This window comes from Microcaecilia unicolor, chromosome 7, assembly GCF_901765095.1.
Source record: "Microcaecilia unicolor chromosome 7, aMicUni1.1, whole genome shotgun sequence".
NCBI classification, from domain to species: domain Eukaryota; kingdom Metazoa; phylum Chordata; class Amphibia; order Gymnophiona; family Siphonopidae; genus Microcaecilia; species Microcaecilia unicolor.
In genome coordinates, this window is record NC_044037.1 from 28,374,151 (window position 1) to 28,395,775 (window position 21,625).

A 21,625-nucleotide genomic window follows, 5' to 3' on the forward strand; every position below is an offset into this window, starting at 1 on the left:
CAAGGGGGGATTGAAACCCTAATCTTGTTTGCGGATGATATGTTGACTCTGGCAGACCAGAGTGCTTCTTTTCCTGCTTTAACGTTGGTTTTAAATGTATATGGTAAAAGTTTCAGGTTTCAAAATCAATGTGGATAAATCTGAGGCCTTGAGTGTATCTGTCCCTGAAGAACAGGTGGCTAGATTAAAGTATAAGTATCCTTTTAAATGGGCATCTAGAGATGTTAGATACCTTGGGCTAAATTTGATTAAAAAGTTTGCATCTATATGAGGTGAATTTTCTGGGAAAGCCCAGCGAACTTTTTCCTGGAGCTTGATCGTTGGGAGGGCTTGACAATTTCATGGCTAGGCTGTATCGAAGTGATTAAGATGATCTTACAACAGCTTAGTTGTATCTGATCGTGGCAATTCCTATTTTCATACCTGAAAAGTTCTTTTGGGGCTGGAGTCTTTTCATGTATCTGGAAGCAGAGGCTACCACAAGTAAAGAGGGAGGCGATGTGTCAGTTACGTGCGATGGAAGGAATGGATGTTCCCTCTTTGTGGGCTTATTACCAAGCAGCTCATCTTCGCATCTTAGAATGGACGCAAGGGGCGGGCAAATTGTGGAAGTCCCTGGAGCAGACTTGGCTAGACCCGTTTCTGATGGCAGCAGTCCCTTGGTTACCTGACAAGTTGGGGGAGGGGTGGATTAGAGATATGCCACCCTTGCTACAGAGACCCCTGTCAGTTTGGAGGGATATACGGTGGAAGTTTTATCCAGGCTGCATATATTTTTGACATGTTTGTCCCGGGGGGTGTGGCTTCTGGATGTGGGCTATGGGGAAAAACTAGGTCTCTGCAAACTGGGGCAGATTTAGGAGGAGGGGAATTTTTCATTTCAAAATATTCAGGGGCAGTATGGGATCCCCGCTTCCCACTATCGATACCACCAAGTGTGAGATTTTATTTTTAGGAAGGCTAGAAGGGATTTGAGTTTGAATAAAATGGATCTAGAATGGGCGATAAGGGGGGGATCTCTAGATTATATACAGCTCTTATCTTGCAGAGTAGGCCTGTCCTCTACTATCTGCTGAAGTGGGAGTGGGCTCTGGGGCTGTCTTATGAATTTCCACAATGGGAGCGAATCTTAAATCATTGCTTAAGGTATCTATCTCCAGTGCTTTAATGGAAAATAGGTACAAGATCTTGTATAATTGGTACTATACCCCTCAGCGATTGCATAAAATGGTCCCTCTGGTGTCAGCTTTGTGCTGGCGGCAGTGTGGTCAGGAGGGTAATATGTACCACATATGGTGGGCTTGTCCCAGCGCTCAGAAATATTGGTCTAATATTTTGAAGTTTGTGCATAGCCTCACCAAGCTTACATACCCTATGAAGATGGAACACTGTCTCCTGCATGTTAAGCCAATGGGAGAAAAGACTCGTATACATCATTTGGTTACTTTTATGTTGGTGCTAGCCGTGACTTGGAAACAGACAGCATTACCTTGGCTATCAGTGGTACTTCGTAAATTGGATCATATTCATTTGATGTCTAAATTAACAGCCATACGAACGGGACACTTATCATACCATAAGATTTGGGACGTATATGTGAAATGGTCCTCCTGTCTGGACTCCTCCCTTCCTCTCGTATAAAGACTGTTCAGATAATAAGATAGGAGGTTTGGGGAAAGGGTCTTAAACAACGCAGGTATAGCCTAGCCCAGGGGTGTGCTGGTAAATTGTTAACAAGGGGCTCTCTCTCGCCAGCAAAGTAAAAGAAAATTCAGGAGGGGCCCAAGCCCACATTTTGGGATCCATTTGTTAAAGTAGCCATGGAGAACCGGCTCCCAAAATTCTTAAAAACTTAACAAACGGCTCTCGAGAGCCTGTGAGAGCCTGCTCCAGCACACGACTGGCCTAGCCTGCCAGTGGAAAGATAACTGAGATGTTATGTTGTGGTTGACACTCTGCACAGGTGGGCTTTATTTTATTGATGTGATTTGTTGCATTTCTCAATAAAATCTTTAAAAAAAAAAAAAAAAAAGCAGACATATCCCTTTTAACAGGATATTTCTATACTAGAATTACCTATTAAGGCCTGCTTTTCTTTACAGGTTAAATAGGCCCAAACTTAAGCCCTGCCATCTCAAACCCCTTCTGTCTCCCAAAAATCTAAGGCTTTTCTTCAGCACAGTTCCCCCTCTAATGCAGTAGGAAGTTAACCTGCTATAAAGCAGATGGAGGTGATTTATGAGATCTATAGTGGTAGGGCATAGGCATAGTTCAGCAGCATAGAAAACATTTAATTATGGTAGGTTAATATTCCAGATACTGGTGCTTGTCTAGATGATAGATTTGAGTTGGGTACAGTTTTTGTTTTTTCTTTTTTTGAGGCTTCGATCACTTCTAAAATTGTATGACCACAGCTGTCACTGTCTACAGTAACCATACAAATCATGCTACATGGATTTAAGGTTCAACTTTAGTATACTACAATCAAAAATATCTAAGTAGTTTTAATTTACAAAGGGTGAAAAAGGTATAGAAAAAGCAATGGAAGGACATGTGGGACCTGCAACTTATACTCCATATTGAAGAGGTGCTAAATAATGCTTCCATGACCATACTACACCCTTTCCAAAAAAAAAAAAACAAACCTGCAAACAAGACAATTATTGCAGAATGTGTGCTTGTAGTGGTTTTGTGTGTGTGTGTTTTTAGGACCATATGGCATTCACCCCCGTATGTGAAAGGAATATAAATATGAAAGTGTAGGTCTAAGATTTCATTAAAATCTGTGCCTGCAGTGAAGGGCAGCCTCTATACTGCTTTTTTTTTTTTAATTAATTTTTTTAAAACCATTTTGGGGCAACTTGAAAAAAAAACTCTAGACGCTGTTGGGGTCTGCACCCACCTTAGCCAAACCCCAACTGATTACTGCTAGAACACCCATGTTCTTGGATTTGTTTCTTAACACTAATAAAACAAATAATACTTAGAAGTGAAATAAAACATTTTATTCTGGCAACAAGTAAATAGTAGCTCAAGCAGCCCTGCACTACAGAAAATAAATATTAGAGACTTTCTATTTCTCTGCCAGTGTCCTGCCTCTGCATAGATTTCCTTTTATTTTTATACAATAGACTTGGAATAGACTTGAGTGGAGGAGTGGCCTAGTGGTTAGGGTGGTGGACTTTGGTCCTGGGGAACTGAGGAACTGAGTTCGATTCCCACTTCAGGCACAGGCAGCTCCTTGTGACTCTGGGCAAGTCACTTAAACCTCCATTGCCCCATGTAAGCCGCATTGAGCCTGCCATGAGTGGGAAAGCGAGGGGTACAAATGTAATAAAAATAAATGTTATACAACAATCTGGAATCTAATTACCATCTTAGCACATCCCACTAACCAGTGATCTACTTTCCTAATCCCACACATAGGACTTTTAGCCTATCAATTATCAGTTCGTACCCCAAACTCCTAGAGTAGCAGTTATGCCACTCCACCTGACTGAGTCACAAAGCCGCATGCTATCTTCATCCACCTACTAGTAACTTCTCTCCCACTGTACTTTGTCACAAATTCTAAGCCCACCGCCTGTTTCTTCGGCAGTTTTTATATCACATATTCAAACTGTTTACCAGCTGACCTTGTGGTTAATCTAGCAGACTGTTTTAACTTCTCCTTTTCACTATCCAGATACAATGTGGTTTCAAACTGTATGAAACGGGGAAATACTGACCCAAGAATTAATACAAATCTAAATATCCATTAAAGTTAATTACGTGGGACCATTCTATATGCATGTACTTATCTTCTAAAAAGCTTGTAACAAAAGTTCACGATCAAATTCTTAAGCTGTTTTGCTACAGTATCTTGTCCTAGACATAACCTTAACATTGGTCAGCAAAAATAGAGACTTTTTTTTCCCATTCTTAACGTGCACTCCCTAAGATCTTGTATAACTGTCTTTCACCCACACCCATCTGTCTCAGTAAAAGGTCCACTTTCCTTCTCCCATGATTTGCCCAACAAACCACATTAAATCCGTGAACAGGACTTTTGGATCCAGAGGAGTGTGGGGGTCACAAACGGGCCACCTTGCATCCTGATCTAGCTAGCGAGTTGTAAACATTACACACAATAATTAGGGGGGGGGGGGGGATGAAATACATCTTACAGGTAACCCATGTTTTTTTTTTTTTTGTTATCCAGAGGAGTGCTCTGCATATACAAACACTAGGGTTCCCCACAACTGATAAGCCTGACACACGACTGGTAGCCAAAACAGTGCATCCTGTTTTTATGCTAAGTAATGGCCTTTGTGACTAGACTCTCATTTTAGGTGTTTAGGTGTGGTCTTTGACTAGACTTTCATTTTACATGTTTAGGTGTTGTTTCACAACTTTATATGGAAGGGGATGCCCTGTACCAGGGGTGTAGCCACAGGCGGGCCCGGGTGGGCCTGGGCCCACCCAATTTCGGGTCAGGCCCGCCCAGCAGCAAAGTTCCTGATGGCGATTCCAGTCGCAGCGATTCCCACACGCTGCTTGCCGGCTGCCGCTCAATCTCCTTGTGCTACTAAGCGCTGACCTGGAAGTCTCTCCTCTGCAGGAGAGACTTCCGGGTTAGCGCTTAGTAGCGAGAGGAGATTGTTGAGCGGCAGCCGGCAGGAAGCGTGTGGGAATCGCTGCGACTGGAATCGCTGTCAGGAACTTTGCTGCTGGGCGGGCCTGCAAGGAGGGTGAGATGCTGCAGCTGCACGGGGGGGGGGGAAGGGGGAAGATGTCACATGGGGGAGGGAAGACGGGGGCGGACACAGCAGCTGCACAGGGGGAACGGAAGATGGAAAGATGAGGCTTGGTTGGTGGGTGAGGGAGATGCAGCAAAAGGGGTGGAGGGGTGAGGAAGGGAGAAGTCTTGGCTGTGTATGAGGTGGAGGGGAGGGACACATGCTGCATACAGAGGGGATAGGTGGGGAGGGGGAGAAATGGTAGGCATAAGGGTGGAGAGGAGGGAGAAATGGTGGGTATAGTGGTGGAGGGAGGGCGGAGCAGAGAATTTTGTGCCCACCCACTTTGGGCTCAGGCCAACCCAAAACTGGCTGTCTCTACATGTTATCATAAATACCAAATTAGACTAAAGCCAATCTGAAATTACTACAGATGTTGCAGAACACTGCAGAATGTTATTAAAGCATACTGTAGAGATTATTCCACTATTTAAATGGTTACATTGGATAGTTAAACACAGAATTAAATATAAGATTAATGCTCACTCATAGTAACATAGTAGGTGACGGCAGAAAGATCTGTAGGGTCCATCCAGTCTGCCCAACAAGATACTCATGTGCTACTGTATATGTATACCTGACCTTTATTTGTATCTACCATTTTCAGGGCACAGACCGTAGAAGTCTGCCCAGTACTAGCCTCGCCTCCCAACCACCGGTGCTGCCACCCAATCTCTGCTAAGCTTCTAAGGATCCATTCCTTAGAACAGGATATATATATATATATATATTTTTTTTTTAATCCCATAAAGGAATCATTCCTCAACCAAGTGTATTTTTGTATAAAGCTTTATATCTAGCTTCAATTAACATCCCCTATGTCTCTACATGCTACCTTTTTAATCTTAGAATGGTTGTGAACTTGTTACCAGATCCAGCATGAGCAAGCTGGGAAGGGACTGACTAGCACAGTACCTTTTTTATATATATTAAAATGGCTCCTTTCCTTTGGAACATAATACTATATATTTGTGTTCTTAAAACTTTTTTTTTTTAATTTACCTTTTTGAAAATAGTTAAAACCTTTTTCCCTTCTGTTCAACTGTTAGAGATTTGGGGCACTGCAGACATGGGAGAGGGGATGCTGCAGTTGAAGACTATTTTGTATGACTGGCCTTCTCTAATATCTATCCTTCTATTTATGGTAGTCTTATTGATTTTTTTTTTTTTTTTTATATTATTTAAATCTGTTTATTGGCGTAAGGTTCAAGGTTACGTACAAAATATTGCAACAAGAAAGCATTAACAACATCATCAACAATTACCAGTTCCTCTGCTGTTGCCATTCCATTTCTTTTTATGCCTTTACACCCCACCCTCAGCACCCTCCCTGATTTCTTCTACTCGCGTTTCAAGTTGTAATGTGTATTAATATCAAGTCCTGAGAGATACATCTGACAGCATGAACACATAGCAGGGCCAAAATAGGCGTTAGAACAAAATGTGCCAATCCCTCCTCAAAAAACGGTTAACATTTCCCCTCCCCCCTCCCCTTCCCCTCTCCTCCCCCCCAAACTCTTCCCTTTCTCACCTCTGTCGCCGTGCCATTTGCTTCATCTAACTGCCTTACGAGTTTAATATCCTGCTCCTAGCCACCATCGTTAATGAGTCCCAGAAGGGGGCCCAAGTCTGGCAAAAGATCTCCCCTCTGGGTGAGGCCAAATCACCCACTGCTCTGCGTTCCAGAGAACATTGAAAAATCATCCTCGCTCTCCAGTGGGACAATAATGGGCACTCTGAAGTGATCCACAAGCTCAAGATTGCCTTCTTACCTAGCAGTACCGTCCGTTTAAGAAACGGACGCATCCCTTTAGGGGGCTGTTGAGACAAATGAAACTTATCAAATAATAGTTGCGGTTTCCGCCGCCATGTTATCTTCCACATATCTGACACATGATTGCATACCTGCATCCAAAAGTCTGCTACTCTTGGACATGTCCAAAACATGTGCCCTAAATCCGCTGGAGAATGTCCACATTTCAAGCATTTATCCTCAGTCCCCATGTGTGCTAGTCTTATTGATTTTTATTGATGATTTTTTTTTTTTTGCATTGTAACCTGCCTTGACTTAAAGCATCATGGGCCAGTATAGCAAAAACTGGCTTAATAGTGTCAACATGTTAAAAGCAAAGCTACCTTTCTTTTGAAGATGCAATTTAAGTATGAGAATAAGGACAGGCGAGCCTTGAGAGGATTTGATGTAATTATTGCATTACTCCATAAGGAGGTGGTCTACCATTGTGGATTGGTGACTTAAGATGTTAACACGTAGGCTAAGTAGTCGGTTGCCTCCAATGCAGGGGTGAAAATTTGAGTGCACCATGAACTCATGCTGGGATCAGAATTTCCATAGTCCTTTAAATCTGGAAAGGGAGCTAGATATTCAGAATTAATACAAGTGGGCTGAAGATTTGGAAAGCTCTAACAAGATTAGAGAACTAGGAGGAGTTAAGATGGTCATTAGCATACATGCTGGTTCCAGAGTGCTCCTGGTGGACCAAACCCAATGAGGAAATGGAAGGTAAGGCAACATACATTTTGACTGGGGGGGGTGTGGGAGGGGGTGTTGGAAACGTGTCAGTAGTAGACATTAGACCTGTTTATGAAGCCCACTTTTGGAGGGAGCAACTTCAGAAGAGGCACATTGCTTTTGAGGAACTTGCATTGGATGAGGGTGGGGGGAGTTGACTACTCCTTCATTCTAGTGCTACAATACACTTCTTAAAACCCAATATTTGAGACCACAGCAGAGTGTTAAAGGTGCTTTGGTTCTCGTTTTGCTTAGTGGGACAACTTAATTGCAAAGTTTGGTTTCTGAAGATTGAGTTTGTACTGACGGTATGGACCCTAACTTGCTGATGCTCTTGTGGAGGCTTCTAGAAATGGAAAGGCTTCAAATATTGTATCTTTTTTTTTTTTTTTTTTTTTTTCCTCATGATAAGAACAAGGAGCCTGGGAGATAATAGCTGCCAAGGGTAAGATGGAGAAATCTGTCTGATTGGCTTGATGAAAGAGAAACTTGATTTTTGCAAACCCAAGTGATGTGCAAAAAGGGACTGGCAACCTGTATGCCCAATTGGGCAGGTTTGAACAGCAGATCGCACTGCACTTCGTTAGTTGGTAGATAAGACAAAATTGGAAGCCTTGGAAAATTTAGGTGTTTGAATTGAAGATTTGTAGGCTTTCCTAAATCTCGATTGTCGCCAGTTGATATGGTGAGTAAATATCAGGGAGCTATTCCTCCTATAGCTAAGAGTTTATTTACGAAAATTGGAAATCGGCCTGTAGATTGTTTGTTTGTTTTGGAGTTTACTGATTTTCTGGGAAATTCTCAAGCTACATTTTTCTCATGCAACTTTGGCCAACTTTGTGCTAGTCTGATTTCAATAGGGTTTTGAGACTTTCTGCTGTGATATTTAAGTCTGACACTTTTTTCCTGACCCCCCCCCCTCCCCCACCCCAAGCTTATGTAGTCAAGACTGCGTTTTTGGCCTTGTGTCTGCAGATGTTGGTCGTGGGGCTTGCATTTTTTTCTGCTGTTTCCACATAAATGGTGAAAAGGTGTGAACAAAATCCAAATAAATAAATAGGTACTATTTTTAATGTATTCTTTGATCCTAACTGTTGCTCTGAGCTCATTGAATGTGCATTTAGTTTAACTTCCTGACTTGTACCTGCCTTTCCTTTCTTCCTGGTTGGTTTCCTAATTCTGAGTTAACCAAAACTCCTCTTTTCCTTATTTGGGATAATGTGATAATTGTTGGGTTGTATTTTCCTTTATTCTCTAACAATATTTTTTTCTGTTAGATTTTCTTGAACACTTTGCCCCCCCCCCCCCCCAAAAAAAAAAAAATTTCTAAAGAATGCTAGAGAACTAGGCATTAGAAGTGGCAGAAAACGTAAGTGAAAACTGATGGTGAGTGGGGAAGAGAATCTCAACTGTATACACAATACCACTGGCGGAAAATACCTATGAGTTGAAATCTTCAGCAGCAATCAAAAAGCAAATAGCTTGGAGAATTGTGGCGGATATTAGTCCACTTGGATATGTAGAAATAAGGGTTGTCTAACTTATTGGACTAATTTAATATAGCTGTGACTGGCAAGTCCTACAGCTCATCTCTTCAGCAGATCAGGGAAGAAACACTGAGTTTAAATTTTATTTTATTTTTTATAAAGCTTTCCTGTAATAAACCATTACAGCTCAGTAAAATGAGGTGTGATGAGGACAGAGGTGAAAAGCAGTAACATTTTACAGCAGTGATTCTAGCTGATAATGGATGACAAGAGTTAATGTTCGAGTGTTTGTGTGTCCATTTGGTCATTCTAATTTCAAATGTTTTCTATTTTTCTCTAGTCCTGATTTGTCCTTTTATTTTAACACATTTTCCCACTAGTTACAGGCTCAATGTGGCTTACACAATACCGTAAGGTAGGCCACAGTTAATTAAAATACAATTAAACAATGTAATAGTAAGATAGGTATCGTATAAAACAACAAAGATAATAAAAGATCAATAGGGTCCATGAATTTTGCTGTGACAAAACAAGTAAATTAGGTTGAGTCTGGAAGGTAAGCCTTATAAGATTTGGGAACTGATCTTTCTTTTGAGACATGCTTACTGTGCTGTCTGTTTTTCTCTAATATTTTCAAAGACTCTTTCTAATGTGTTTGGCTTCTTTCTTGGATGTAGCATCCCTGTTTGCATTGGCTCATACACTACATTCATACAAAAGCATGAAGGGGGAGCCTTCTGTACCTGTAGCATCCATTAATATGTGTTAGAATAACAGTGCCTTGCAGGGTTTTGTACCACTTTCTCCTATTTGGAGTTGCTTTCTTGCAAGCTCTTGTTTCAGGTTACGTGATTGCCAGAAGGAGGGAACTGTTAACTTTATTTGTTGCATTTTGTATCCCACATTTTCCCACCTATTTGCAGGCTCAATGTGGCTTACATTGTTCCGTCATGGCGATCGCCAATTCCGGAGTGAGAGATACAGGTGGTATTACACTAAGATCATGATTGACATGGTAGGTTAAGCAGTCAAGTATAAAGAGTTCATATTCGGAATAAGAGGTAGAGTGGTATTGCGTTAAAGTTCTTTCGTGGTAGAGTAGACTTTGGTAGTCACGTGCACAGAGTTAGGTTTTATCCAGTTCAGGCTTGAGTTTCGTTGTCTGGTGATTAGGATGGATCAGTGTGGTATGCCTTGTTGAACAGGTTGGTTTTCAGAGATCTCTAAAAGTTGGTTAAGTCATGCATTTTTTTCACGGTGAGTGGTAATAGGTCTTCCCTAGGTGTTTTGAGTGAAGACGCAGTTTTCTTGAAGTTTATCATTTTTACAATCTGTCAAATCTGTCAAACAAGGTTCGTTAGAGCGTTAGTGGTGTTACATAGGATGGCTGTGTATAGTTTGGGGGGGGGGGGGGGGGGGTTAATGTAGCTCTGTCTGTAAATTGGTTTCTTGTATGCAGCTGTTTTTCATTTTGATCACTGACCTGCAGCTCTATTCTCTGTTCCATTCCAAATATTATGCCTCTACTCAGCCATGGTGTGACCATACCTTGAGTACTCCTAATTTTCAGTCCCCCCGCATAAATGATGCAGGGGGGAAAAAGTAGTTCTTGTATAAGAAGTCTCAATGTAATAGGATTCCAGGTCCAATAGTAAGAGGAGATATGATAGTACTTATTAAAACTTGGCTGGGAGCAAGTTAATTGAAAATGGTTATTTTCTTTCAAAAAGACTAGGACTTCAGCAAACTAAGTGCTAGTAGCTGTAAAAGAAATTTCTTCTGACCAACCTTTTTTTTTATATACTATAAGCAATGAAGGAGCCTTGGGAAAGGACAGGTAGTTGCCCTCATTGCCTCATCTTTCATGTCTATTGCTGATGGTTGCTGTGTACTAAATATAGGCAATACTAGACAAAAATTCAGCAAAAACCGTAGTAAATACACCAATATAAAACTGAATATAATTAGAACAACCTTGATGTTGAAATGGAAGTGGTGTCAATTTGAAAACTTTTTTTTTTTTTTAGTTTATTTATAGTAGAGAAAAAGACCTCAGTAGTCAAAGCATGGCAATATGACAATAAATATATTCAATGCCAGCATTTCATTGACTCCGTTATTTTCATTGGTCGTAAACTCCACTGAATCGTGATGTCTATCACTTGCTTAAACAAAGTGTTACTTAGCTTGTACTATTTTGCCCAACGGGGCTCTCCGTTTCACTCTGCAATCTGGCTTCGTCAGGGGGCCAAGTAACTAATGGCAAATCACGATACCTGTGGTTCAAAGTGATACCACAAAAAAAACCATCACTTAAATATTTTTAGTGAAAACACTAAATTTAAATATATAAAAGTAGAAAACCACAGACAAACCTTAAGCAATGGCGTCCTTTACTCATGTGACAGCGGTAGTGAAAAGTAACTACCGGAAGAAGTACTAAGGTATTTAAACCGAGACAATGATCAACAACATGTGTGCTGAATTGGAAATGTGAATGACTATTAAAAAGTGATTAAATAAAATAACGTAAAAAAACAGACCATTCGATTTGTGAATTTAAACCCCGTGGTTCAAGGGATTGTAGAGAAAAAATCCCCGTTGGGCAAAATAGCACAAGCTAAGTAACACTTTTTGTTTAAGCAAGTGATAGACATCACGATTCAGTGGATTTATTTTAATGACCAATGAAAATAACGGCGTCAATGAAATGCTGGCATTGAATATATTTATTGTCATATTGCCATGCTTTTGACTATTGAGGTCTTTTTCTCCACTATAAATAAACTAAAAAAATAGTTTACAAATTGACACCACTTCCATTTCAACATCAAGGTTGTTGGAGTTGAGGAAAAGTTTTTTCCTCAACTCGCATGCATAGTAGATATTATCATCTGAGAGATCAATTTGCTAACTGTGGACTTATATATATGATTATATTGTTTTAAGCAAGTTCCAGTATTTTTGGTTTAATGTGGACATTATAATATTAAAATGTCATAGTTTGAATAAGCATTATGTCATTCTGTCCTGTCCTTCAAAAACTATTCCTGAGAAAAGACTTATTTAAGGTGGTAGAGGATTTTTTGCCCAACTGAGTTGAATAGAGAGATGCTACACTATGGCCATGGGGAGGAGGGTGATCTTATGGCTTGACATTTCTTCTCTTTGATAAGTAAAACTCCACTTTTTTTTTTAAACTCTGCAGTTCATGGTGTCTTGTCATGTGTCTCCTGCTGCTCACTGACTCCCTGTTGCTATTTTCTTTTTCTAACAGCTGAAGAATGCTTTGCTGACTTTGATCTTGGCTTTCTTATTCCAATCGCAGTGGGAATCGCATTGGGCTTCCTTGTAATTCTTGTCTTCATCTCTTATTTAATTGGAAGGAAAAAAAGTCATACTGGCTATCAATCTGTGTAACCCCTTTCTGCTGCTTGGGCTCTTTTTTTTCTAACAACTAATGACTCTGTTAATGCCAGCTTGTCCTCTTATAAGCTAACTATGCTTCATAGGACTTCTACATCAATGCTTTGAGGATGGTGGATCTAGTAACTTCTTGGACAACCTCTGTACTGTCGCAACTGGGAATTAATGTATCTAAAACACTTAGAACCTGGATTATTCGGCAGGTAGACTGCTAATGCTGGTTTCTACAAAAACCAAGTCAAAATGATTTACAGTAGATAGCTACAGCCACTCCTGAGCATTCATGGGGACAAATTGTTTGCCGTTCTGCTTTTGAGTCTGCAGCACCAAGACCACTATCTCCTCAACTTGTTGCTGAAACCTGGTGTAGGATACTTTGTTGTCTTGACATCAAATACCTGGAATGAAGTAAAACAATGGTTGATACTATGAATGATGCTGATCCATGTAATGTTTTTGTGCCCAAAAAACAATTGATACACAATCAGCTGGTCTATTGTGGTTGATAACTGTTGGTATAGACTTTGGGGTTTGTTTGTTTTTTGTTCTCCGGGCTCTATTTAGGATGTCCCCTTTCAACTAAAAATGGCTCCATACTCAAATTCAAAATGGGAAGCTGGAGGGAGTTGTCTGTCAACATTTTAAAAATGGAAACACTTGCCTTTTTCACATCTTGGGTTAGATACAAATCATTATTCTCTCCACAACACTTAACTCTGGGTCATCTACCTATGTGAAAGTAGCAGTTAATATATGGTGTAATTGTCTGCAGGGATCGATGAATAGACTGGTGTGTCAGATATTCTGTCTTCTATTCTACTCTTGCTACTATATTGTACAAGGTCAGAAGTCTCCTATTATGATGCAATTTTCAGAGCTGTTGTCATATCACCTTTTTATACAGCAAAGAGTCTACCTATTCCTCAGCCACCCTCCAGACCGGTCAAGACGCTTGGGTTATGTATGCCTACTGTCAGAGGGAGACTGAAAACACCTGACTTTGAACACTGTACATTTATCCTGTGCAGAACCCCAACCAGCCAGTATTTCTCAGTCTCCAGCAGAGGGTAGATGTGCAACCTGACCAGTCTGGTAGGCCCTTCATGGCACTCTGGTGCTCTGACTGTTTGTTTTTTGGGGTCTTCCTCTTTTTTTTTTTTTTTTTAAGTAACCCTGTGCCTAGTCCCTGCTAGTGCGTCTGGGGTGTGGGGCTCCTGTTCCCCTTGGGGTGTCAAAACCCAGGTGGCCGGGTCCCTCCCCCCTTTTCTGCTCTCTGGAGTAGACAACTGCCATGTTCAGGCAGGCGCCTAAGCACCACTGCTTTTTGCTGTCCAGGAGAGCAGGGAATTCTTAGTCGGTGCTAGACCGAGGTTGTTTTCTTTGATTAGAGCCTGGTCGCATCTTTGCTTGCTTCTCTGATTTACCATGGTGATGTGTGCAACCAGACTTCTCTGCTGCCGCTCTTGTGTGTTGGGGTGTTGAGGCACCAGGATTGCAGTGCCAGCTCTGGAGAGACCCCCCGCCACATTCTGCAGTGGTGACTTCACACACTACAACTAGAGAAGGGCATGCCTCTGGAGCCTGCAGAATGAATAGTGCTCTCCATGGATGCAAATTGGAGGGGGGGGGGGAGACTCATTGTCTCAGCCAGGTAGCTTAAGGCCATTGGTTGATGGAGTCTCGCTGGTCCAGCAGTTGGTTGGAGACACCCGCTTTGATTAGCGCTAGAGTTCTTCTGGTTGCTTCTCATTGGCAGAATGGTAAGGATTCTCTCCAACACCACAGCTGCGGCCTATGTCAGTCATCAGGGACGCACGACGAGTTGGGCAGTTGCAGAGGAGATGGCATGTGTGCTGGGCGGAAGTTCATCTTCAGGATCTCGGTGCGCTTAGATGTTTACTGCTTTGGTACTTCCCAAGCATCTTGACCAGTCTGGAGGGTTGCTGAAGAAGGTGAAACTAGGCATTACCTGCTAATTGTCTTTTCGCGAGACCCTCCAGACTGGTCAAGAGCCCACCCTGTTTTTCATTATGGTGTTTGCTTCTCGTGTTTGAGCCTGAGTTTTGCTGTGGCTGTTTTTTACCAGTAGGCATACTAGTAAAGATACCAGGGTTAGTTTCTGGTGCTAGACTGGTGCTGGTTGCGCTAGGTCTGTGGCAGCGGGGGAGGTTCCAGGTATAGGGTTCTGTGGTAGTTTTTTCATTTCTTTCTCTGTTTTATCGGTATACTGGTTAGTTGAGCACACCAGATTGTGTAGAACCCCAATCTCCCACTGCTGGTAGGTGTGCATAACCCAAGCATCTTGACCAGTCTGGGAGGGTCTAAAGGGAAGAAAATTAGCATGTAAGGCCTAACTTCAGCATACCTGCCCAAAGGCTAGTGTCCTAAACTACAGTGATGGGTTGAAAGCTATGAAAAGCATAGCAGCAATAGTCTCTGTGCATTGTGCAAGAAGTGATAGCTATAGTCCACTGCCTAGGTAGCTAGGAATGGTGTGGCTATGCCTACTACCTACATTTGAATATAAAGCAAACAAATCTCTTGCCAAGGAGCAAAAGCCAGACAGTGATTTTTATTAATAATCTGGTCTAAAGTGAATGGGGCCAATCATACATTCTAAAATGGATAAAGGACAATTTGAATTATAATATCTCATGGAAATGTATGTATGTATTGCTATTGCATATATAAATACATTAATAAATATATGGCAAAAAAACCAAACATATTTGTCAGTACCAAGCAGAAAGGTTGTATGGAGCGAGAGATTGCTCACAAATAGTCTACCTTCTCTCAATCAGATCTTGCAGTTGAGGCTTTCATCTAGTTGTGGGTCCTAGTATACCTTTTTAATCCAAATTTTTAGTTGTCACGTAAGCCTTTATCACGTTTCCTGCTTAGCAGGAAAACAGGTATGCAGTTGGTAAAGAGGAAGGAAACACCAGCATTGTTACTAAGATAATTTATTTAAAATACATATTACCTATACCCTAGGTAATTTATAGAACACTTCTGTAATAAAAACCACAATAAAACAGCTACACCAAACCACATATCATACAACCTACTGTACTCTGCCAATACTTCCTGTTTAGTAGGGGAAACGGTAAAGAGAAAGGAAACACCAGAATTGGGTTACTAGTAGAATTTACTTAAAAAAAAATATATATGTTGCCTACAACTAGGTGATTTACAAATCACATACATCATAAAAAACAGTTACCTGCATGAGCGCTTCATAACCAAACCTCCACAACAGGAAAAAAAAAAGTAGCTAAGCTTATCTCAACACCCTGAACTTTTTTTTTTAACTATGTCTAAAGATAAATGCATCGTCCTTTCTGAGCGTAATGGATAGCCACAGCCACTAGGCTCAAACAGCTTTAACAAAATACAGCAGAGCCTCTGCTTACGGCTTGATGGACTAGAAGCAGTGCCTTATGACAAACTCGAAAAAGCACTGGCAGCCCATGTACCTGTGTTAGCACAGGAGTTAATAGGGTGAAACCTACAGCTGGCGAATTAGATTGTTGAGTACCATGAACCCCAGGTAACTAGGGTAGGGCCAGCTGTGAAGCAGAAATGTCACACTTTGATGCCTCAAGGCAAATGCGCTTAAGGCAAATCTGCCATGTACGTCGTGGCTGATTTCACAAAGCCAGCAACCATTTGGTTCGCAAGGAAATACCATTCCCGCTCTTGTAACATCCTTCCAAAAAATTTGCAAATGGTTACAGGTCAACTGTATATGGAAAAAGGTAACTTGAGCAGTTCCATAATGCCACAATAATAGCTTGCTGTAGAAGGAAACATCTTTAACAGTTGCTCTGGCATTGAAATTTATTTATTTCTGTGGGACAAGTTGGCTTTGTAACGTACAATAAATAATTTAAGTTATGCTAATTGTTGAACTGATGGTTTGAAAATTGCAGCTGCTTTGTTGCTTAATTCTGTGGTTTTTCTCTTGCTTCCTTTCCTTTTCTCTTTTATTCTGCTTTATTTTAGACCAAAACACACCCTTTCATATGCATTTGCTTTTAGCTTGTTAGCACAGTCCTTGTATGTGGTCAAGGGCGAGCAGGCCGGCAGTGGTGTCTCACTATGAGACCCATATAATGAGCTGTGTTGGGCAATTTATTTTTTTAGGGGGATGGGTATCTGGTGCCTTAGGGGTGGACTGAGAGTACTCTGGTCCCTCCCTCCCCCGCCATGCTGCTGCTTCCCCCACCAGTTCCCCCACCCCCTGCTGTGCTGTCCCCTCTCCCTACCTTCAAGAGTCCTGCTGGTCTAGTGGCTATGGCTTCTTCGGGGGAAGGAAATAAATCCCCTCTTTCCTGCCCATCTGCTGTCTCTACTCTGCCTCGCATAGCACTGTGTTTACAGAATAGCTGCTGAAACTTCCTACGGTAGTCTACTGTGGGAGTCTCAGCAGCCATTTTGTAAACATGGCAGTGCGACCAGGGAGCATAGCGGCAGCGGCCACTAGACAACCAGGGCCCCATGGGGGCTGTAGTGTGTGGAGGTGGGCAACCGGGTAGAGCCTCTGGGCCCTTGGGAACTGCTCAGTTGCCCCAATGGTCGTTCTGCCCCTGGCCTTAAGTAAACCTTCCCCCCCCCCCCCCCCCACCACCGGGCTGTGCCAGGCCTGTATCCACTAATTCTAGCACCTCCCCTTTTTTACTACTATCCATGCCATTGTTGCTGCTGTCAATCTCCCTCAGCTCAGCCTGAAAGCTAAATGCAAGGGCTTGAGCAAACACACTCTCTCTCTCTCTCTTTCACCCTGTCCTCTCCAAATTTGGAGGAATGGGGCAGGACTTGAGCATGCACATCTGCTCATGGCTCCAAACCAGCCACTTTTAGTGGCTGATGCTGGTCCTGGTGCTGTCCCCCAGTTTTATGCCCTCCTAGGTGAATCGCTAGTCTGCCTACTAACCAGCCATGGATGCAGAAGGTGGTAAGAGAATCCAAACGTAAACTAGATGCAAAGGAAACGTATAAGCATTCTAGCACACTTCCTGTGCTAATGCCCTGAGTATGGCATTATTTCTAATGGTGGAAAGTGTATTTTAAAATTTTGCTTCCCCCCCCCCCCCCCCCCTTGCTAATTACTTCACTGCTGGAGTTGAAATAAAATTTTGAGCATTTATTTTATTTATTTTTTAAACTTTTAAGATTTTCAGTCTTCTGAAATGATTGTTGCAATTGTTTGGGTCTTGCTGTGTCTGAATAAGTGGAATCCACATTTCAGCCAGTATGCTGCAGCAGCTTTCTTCAGTATATGCTGTGATATCTGTAGTTTGTCTTTATATATAGTGAGTCCTTATCCACTGGGAAACCACATAAAAACTGGTCTGAATGCTTGTGTCACTTAGTCACAGGCCACTAATGATCTCTATGAGATGGGGCAGAATAGCTGACAGTTGAGGGTATGTTGTCAGTTAAAGTTCTTAATTTTGGGCCAGATAGTAGGCTAGAGGTTGGGTTGGAGAGTTGATTTCACTTACTCTGTCAGAGTGGAGCTCCTAGTGTGTGGATATTGGGTAGGCTGTAGAATGTAGAGGTCAGGTGCTTACCTCACTTCAGACCGGTTTTTATTTGTGGCTCGATGGAGGTGGCAGTTCTCTTTGTCTGCAGGGACAATGACTAGGTTCTGTTGTTTTTTTTCGTAAGGATTGTGGTACTGGTCCTTCCTCCTATGGTAAGTTGGGTTGAGGTGCTTTGGTGCGAAGTACTATCCTGCTGCTTTCTCTGGATGTGAACCCACTTGTATTAACTTTTATCTACATGCAGTGTCCCATTACCACATGACCACAAAAAGAGGTGTCCCTATATGCACTAGTAAACAGAACCTTAAACTTGTGGCCTGGATACTCTTCAGAAAGAAAGACACCCTACAGAACACAGTCCTCACTAATAGCTACGGCAGCAGGGCTACTTCTTAAGCCTTTAAACTTTTGGACAACCTAACCTGCGCCATCAACAACCAAGGCCACGACAGAGCAATATCTTGTAGCGCTCCCCTATGTCCAAGTAGTAATGGTTTGAGTAGGAATACTGCTAAAAGAATAACATTAAAACAGCCTTCAGTGCCCCACAGAAACTGGCATCCCCAATTGCACATGTGAAAGACAGGTTAGCTCTGCTCCAGAGCCCTGCATTGTATGAAATCCACCCAATGCAGTTGTGGCCAACCATACATTGGTGAAACTGAATGTACTGTAGAGCTAAAGAAATTCCTCCTCCCCCCCCCTCCCAGAGTCAGAACTGGCCCATTGAATTTCCAGCCTTATGCCCACCAGACTAATGTACTTTCCTACCTCCCTTTCCTTCCTTCTTGAAGAAACCACTCCCCTCAAACCCCAGCCAATCAGGTTTGAAAATCCATTATATATAAAAACAAAACTGCAGAACTTGCAGTATACTCTGAAGAAAGCCTCAGCACCATGGCTGAAACATTGGTTCCACTTATTCAGATGCAGAAAGACCCGGACAACTGCAACAATCATGATGCCAACCACGGAAGCCTAAGAGAAAATATTTCAAAATGAAAAGAAATTAAACAAGCCAATACACATAACAATCCAAAAGGAAAATCCCAGCCCATATCATGACGATAAAATACATTTTAAAAGAAAACGGAGCAAATAGCCCAAAAAACACTGATCAAATTAACATTTGGGGGAAGTTATCAACGTGGGCTACTGTTAAGATGTGTTATTTTACCACAAGTTCAATTTTATGCAATGAGACATATTACTAATAACCAGGCTTAACAGTAACCATGTTGATAATGGCCTTCAGTGTGAAGAGTTTTCATTCTCTGGTTACCAGAACTGATATTGTGATGTCATAATGTTTTATTCCACCACTGAAGCCTAAGAGCCAACCTCATCAGTGATGTCACAATGGCTTGATTGTCCTATATGTGGCTCACTTTTATTACAGATAGCAGTGATTTTGATTTGTTGAGGCATTTCTATTTTTCTTTAAGAGGGGAAGTTTAAAAGTATGGGCTACTATTAACCCCTGTTATTAGTAACTAGGTCTCATTGCATGAATTGGGACCTCTGTTTAAAATAGCATAAGTTAATGGTAATAACGTAACAGCAGCCCATATCAATAACTACACCCCTTAGTCCCCATCCCTCCCATTACCCTATTTCAACTAATAAGAAATTATCCAGGTGCCTGGAATCCTGAAAGGCATAGCTGCTGCTCTAACAGGAAATAAGGCCTTTGCAGAGGACATTTGGAAAGTTGCTTCCAGGAGTGGGGAAATGACTTGTGGACAGAAAATCCAAGGGTAACCCAATTACTGTGAAGCTTTCATGGATTTGAAGAGAGGTACCTGTTGTGGAAGTCACTTTTTTCTAAAATTTAGTTTCCAATTTGACTTTAATAGGAAATTTAAAAAAAAATCAACTACCAAAGATCTGAGAACTGGAGCAAGGCTTCCTTCTTTTGGGGACCCAGTGCCTCTTAGGTCATCAGGTTCCAGGACTTTTAAGGAATCCTGAACCTCCCACTCCATCACCTACCCCATCAACCCACTTGGAATCTAGATGGTTGTCTACAGCTGACTTGGCTAAGACCTTATCAGCTATGGTGAATGACATCTCAAATTAAGATTAGAGACTAATATGGTTTGAGATGATGAGGCTTTGGAACCAATTAAAATCTCAGAAACTTCTCAAGAAGTAAAGATTTTGGTTGCAAACAGTTCACGGCACAGTTATAACAGATTTAACAGTTATTAAGTCAAGAGTGGAATCCCTAGGCGCCCGCCCCCCCCCCCCCCTCCACTTTGGGCTCAGGCCCCTTCCACAACTACAGCACCCTGTTACCTTTACTGGGGGGGGGAGGGGGGAACGCCAAGGCCCTGGCTGCCAAATAAATAGTGTCTCTGCTCTCCTCCTCGTATTGCTTCCTTAAGGCAGAAGTCAGTGTGTGCTTTCAGCCCCCCCCCCCCCCCCCCCCCGATGCAAGGACTTCTCGTGCATGTGTGAGAATGTCAGGCATTGGTGGTTGAAAGCACACATTGACTTAAGGATACAGCATGAGGAGAAGCGTGGCAGCACTGTATTGATTTGGCTGCCAGTGCCTCAGCATCCCTGCCAGCAAAGGTATATTTGGTGCATGCATGCGGGGGAGAAGGGAACAAGGTGTTATCTGCCCCCCCCCCCCCCAGTCCACCCCAGCGTGCCCTCAAATGTTCAGGAAATCACCTTTTACAAAAGGATGGGGGAGGGGGGGGTTTCCAGGTAAGTTAACAAGAAACTGCTTCTGTTCTGAATTCTCTTCCTCTTGGACTTGCTTGGCTTCCTCTGATGGATCTGGCCCATTCCTCTCCCCACTATCCTCCACAGAAGTACTTTTACCAGTGATTTTCTCTTGCTGGTGTCTTAGAAACTCTCATGCTCGGGCAAAACACTGTCCCCCAGATTCTACTTATGGTGCCCAAAATTGGCTTTCGATTCAAGATGTGCGCCCAATTAATGTAAGCCGCATTGAGCCTGCCATGAGTGGGAAAGCGCGGGGTACAAATGTAACAAAAAAAAAAAAAATTGGCACCAATTTGGAATTCAGCGCACATCTTTCTACATCCTATTCTATAACAGTATGTACCCAAATTCCATCGGAGGTGCATGGGCAGGTTAGAAGCATTCCTAAAATCTGGGTGCAGTGTTCTAGACTGGTTTGGATGGCTTCCTAAAGGAAAAGTCCATAGACCGTTATTAAATGGACTTGGGAAAAATCCACTATTTCTGAGATAAGCAGTATAAAATGTTTTGTACTTTTTGGGGGATTTTGCCAGGTATTTGTGACCTGGATTGGCCACTGTTGGAAACAGGATGCTGGGCTTGATGGACCTTTGGCCTGTCCCAGTATGGCAATACGTATGTACTTATGATTACCAGGGATGTGTTCCCAATTTGGGTGCCAAGAATGACGTGGTTTTAGGAGGTGTGAATTTTGGGCACCAATATCGGCACTCATTGCTATTGTATAATGGGCGCTATTGATATTATCAGCCCAGAGATCCCCATTTCCCACATCATATAAAACCTCACAGAAACATTGTGTTTTGACTTTTACTGTACATTTTATTATTATCAACATTGTATTACATGGCACTGTTGCTGTAAATAAATTATACCTCCTTCCACAGTTAGCGTGCCTCTATTTCTCTCCTCTGTCAATCTGAAACACAGTTCTTTTGTTCCCCCCCCCCCCACCCCCCCCCCCCACCCCCAAGTTGAATATTTTTATATCCTGGGTGGACAGAAATGTTACATATATAACAGAAGCCTGGGCAGTGTGCTTAATTCCAGCCCTTTCCCTTCATAACCAGGCAGTGCCACCATACTTTCTTTCCCTCATTTCATCTAGCTCCTCTCTTC

The 21,625-nt window shown here is 42.2% G+C and overlaps 1 protein-coding gene and 1 long non-coding RNA gene across 2 annotated transcripts in view; one reads left to right on the forward strand and one right to left on the reverse strand.

Annotated features, from left to right (window-relative positions):
* The window catches only part of LAMP2 (lysosomal associated membrane protein 2), a 41,466-nt gene extending 28,700 nt beyond the window's left edge, over nt 1-12,766 (forward strand). Inside the window, exon 9 of the mRNA XM_030210573.1 lies at nt 12,073-12,766. Within this exon, the coding sequence (XP_030066433.1) occupies nt 12,073-12,215 (143 nt within the window). The 3' untranslated portion in view covers nt 12,216-12,766. The remainder of the gene's footprint in view (nt 1-12,072) is intronic.
* Nucleotides 430-21,556, reverse strand: LOC115474881. The gene is made up of 3 exons (XR_003942924.1): nt 21,474-21,556; nt 8,208-8,214; nt 430-442 (listed from the first exon to the last, which is right to left on the reverse strand). It is a non-coding gene; the product is annotated as an uncharacterized LOC115474881 (long non-coding RNA).
* Nucleotides 21,557-21,625: the final 69 nt, after the last annotated feature.